Raw genomic sequence first — 1,020 nt, 5'->3', positions numbered from 1 at the left:
AAGTATCAAGTAAGTTTAGTTTTCCTCCTGCAGCTCGAGTCGAGTAATCCGTCCTATCTTCCCGTCTGGGCCATTTTGCTAACCTTACACACTACCCACTCTCTGCACGATGGCCTCAACAGGCGCCTAGTTTTTGTACATATCACAAAGCACCTTCTCCATCGGGGTATTGCCGATCGTCTTCTGGAAGTAGATCGACTCGATCTTGTGCGAGTTGACCGCCCGCAGCAGGGGCAGCATCAGGAGCAACCGTCCGAAGCGCGCAATCTGGCCGGGAAACTGGGTGCGAGAGTGTTGCGCCAGCATCACCTGTTTGGAAAACGAGGCCGTTGTTAGTGGAACCCTCTGTGGACCTCGTACCCTTCACTTGCCTGTGCCTGATCCTGCAGGTTTTCGATCTGCACCGGGTCCTTCAATCCACGAGCTTCCGACCGGAACAGAACGATCGCCTTCATGCAGGCAAACTCTGCCGGATCGACCATCACCGACTTGAACCGACACAGCGTATCGTTCAGAATGCGCAGGTCTTGTGCTAGCTGCAGTGATACGAAGCGATAAACGTTATAGAGTTGCACTACAATATCTGGGCCACGCAATCGACCGTACTACCTGGCCCGGTTTGAAGAATCCCGAGTTGTTAACGCTGTTGCAGTGCTCGTTTAGCGAAAACAGGGTACAGGCGGTCGTGTCGATCGGCATGCACCACTGGATGGCGTTCAGGAGGAAGAGTTCGGCCCATGACTCCTCCAGAAGAATCACCTGCAAGTGAAGATGTAGAACAAACGGTAAGCAAAGAAGTCCACAGCTGGATGGCCGTTCCACTAACCTGATCCCGAAACGTAAGGCTCGCGAAACTGGGCAGGTTTTTGGCCCATTTGACGGCCATGAACAGCAGACGGGCACTCGTTTCGTAGATGGTCTCTTGGAAGTTGAACATCTGGAAAATGGAATTAATTATCGAAAAATTCGCTGTAGTAATTGAAATGCACTCCGAATCGTTCACTCACCGGAGCCTGACCG

General features: G+C 52.3%; 1 protein-coding gene across 1 annotated transcript; it reads right to left on the bottom strand.

Moving 5' to 3' along the window:
• Window positions 1–126: 126 nt before the first annotated feature.
• Window positions 127–937, bottom strand: LOC131214860 (photoreceptor-specific nuclear receptor-like; the record flags this gene model as incomplete). Its single annotated transcript, XM_058209187.1, has 4 exons — window positions 127–309; window positions 372–536; window positions 610–759; window positions 827–937. Coding segments are annotated over 4 exons (609 nt in total), but the record flags the coding sequence as incomplete, so codon positions are not given.
• Between the last annotated feature and the right edge of the window lie 83 nt (window positions 938–1,020).

Source organism: Anopheles bellator, unplaced genomic scaffold, assembly GCF_943735745.2.
Source record: "Anopheles bellator unplaced genomic scaffold, idAnoBellAS_SP24_06.2 scaffold03081_ctg1, whole genome shotgun sequence".
Lineage (NCBI taxonomy): Eukaryota > Metazoa > Arthropoda > Insecta > Diptera > Culicidae > Anopheles > Anopheles bellator.
Note: the sequence above shows the minus strand (reverse complement) of the source record. Positions and strands in the feature narration are given on the sequence as shown.